At 48.1% G+C, this 626-nt stretch overlaps 1 protein-coding gene across 1 annotated transcript in view; it reads left to right on the top strand.

Annotated features, from left to right (window-relative positions):
• Positions 1–258, top strand: part of LOC103744492 (acylcarnitine hydrolase-like) — a 7,578-nt gene extending 7,320 nt beyond the window's left edge. The window contains exon 12 of the mRNA XM_017801400.1: positions 14–258. Coding sequence (XP_017656889.1) covers positions 14–258 — 245 coding nt within the window. The remainder of the gene's footprint in view (positions 1–13) is intronic.
• Positions 259–626: the final 368 nt, after the last annotated feature.

Here is a 626-nt window from a genome sequence, read left to right as displayed (position 1 = left end):
TGTCCCGCAAAAGGGGAACAGATCTTGGATTATGGTGACCATCACCTTTCCCTGTGGGGGCATATCCACAGGAACCCCAACAGTGATGGCCTACCCTACTGGTCTGTGTTGGACCAGGATGAGCAGTACCTGCAGCTGGACATCCATCACACTGTCAGCCATCACCTGAAGTCTAGAAGGCCGCAATTGTGGACGAAGAACTTGCCCCAGAAAATCCAGGAGTTAAAGGGAGCTCAGGACAAGCACACAGAATTATAGTGCCCTGTGTCGGGAAAGGTGTGTGAGCTCGAGGGCAAATGGCGTTAAAGTCCATTGAGGAGCCTGTGTTGATTCTAACATTCACATAAACATTCCTAAACTTTACATTTGCCTGTTTCTCTAACATGTATGACACATCCTCTGCATGCCACTCTTTATCTTGCTGAGCCATCTTCTGTTAGACGCACTGAATAGATATTTCCGTAACAGTACTGATATGTCAGCCCCAAAGTCCCCCCCCCATCTTTTACACTCCTCTGGGCCTGCATTCCTGACTCAGAGTCCTATTGTCTCCCTAAGTTCAAGCTGTTCCAAAAAGTTCACAAAGTGCAAGCCTGACTCTGTGATGTATATCTGTGGCTCCAGCT

This window comes from Nannospalax galili, unplaced genomic scaffold, assembly GCF_000622305.1.
Source record: "Nannospalax galili isolate Female #2095 unplaced genomic scaffold, S.galili_v1.0 scaffold2103, whole genome shotgun sequence".
In the NCBI taxonomy this organism is placed as follows: Eukaryota; Metazoa; Chordata; class Mammalia; order Rodentia; family Spalacidae; genus Nannospalax; species Nannospalax galili.
The sequence above is the reverse complement of the archived record's forward strand: the minus strand, read 5'-3'. Positions and strand labels throughout refer to the sequence as shown.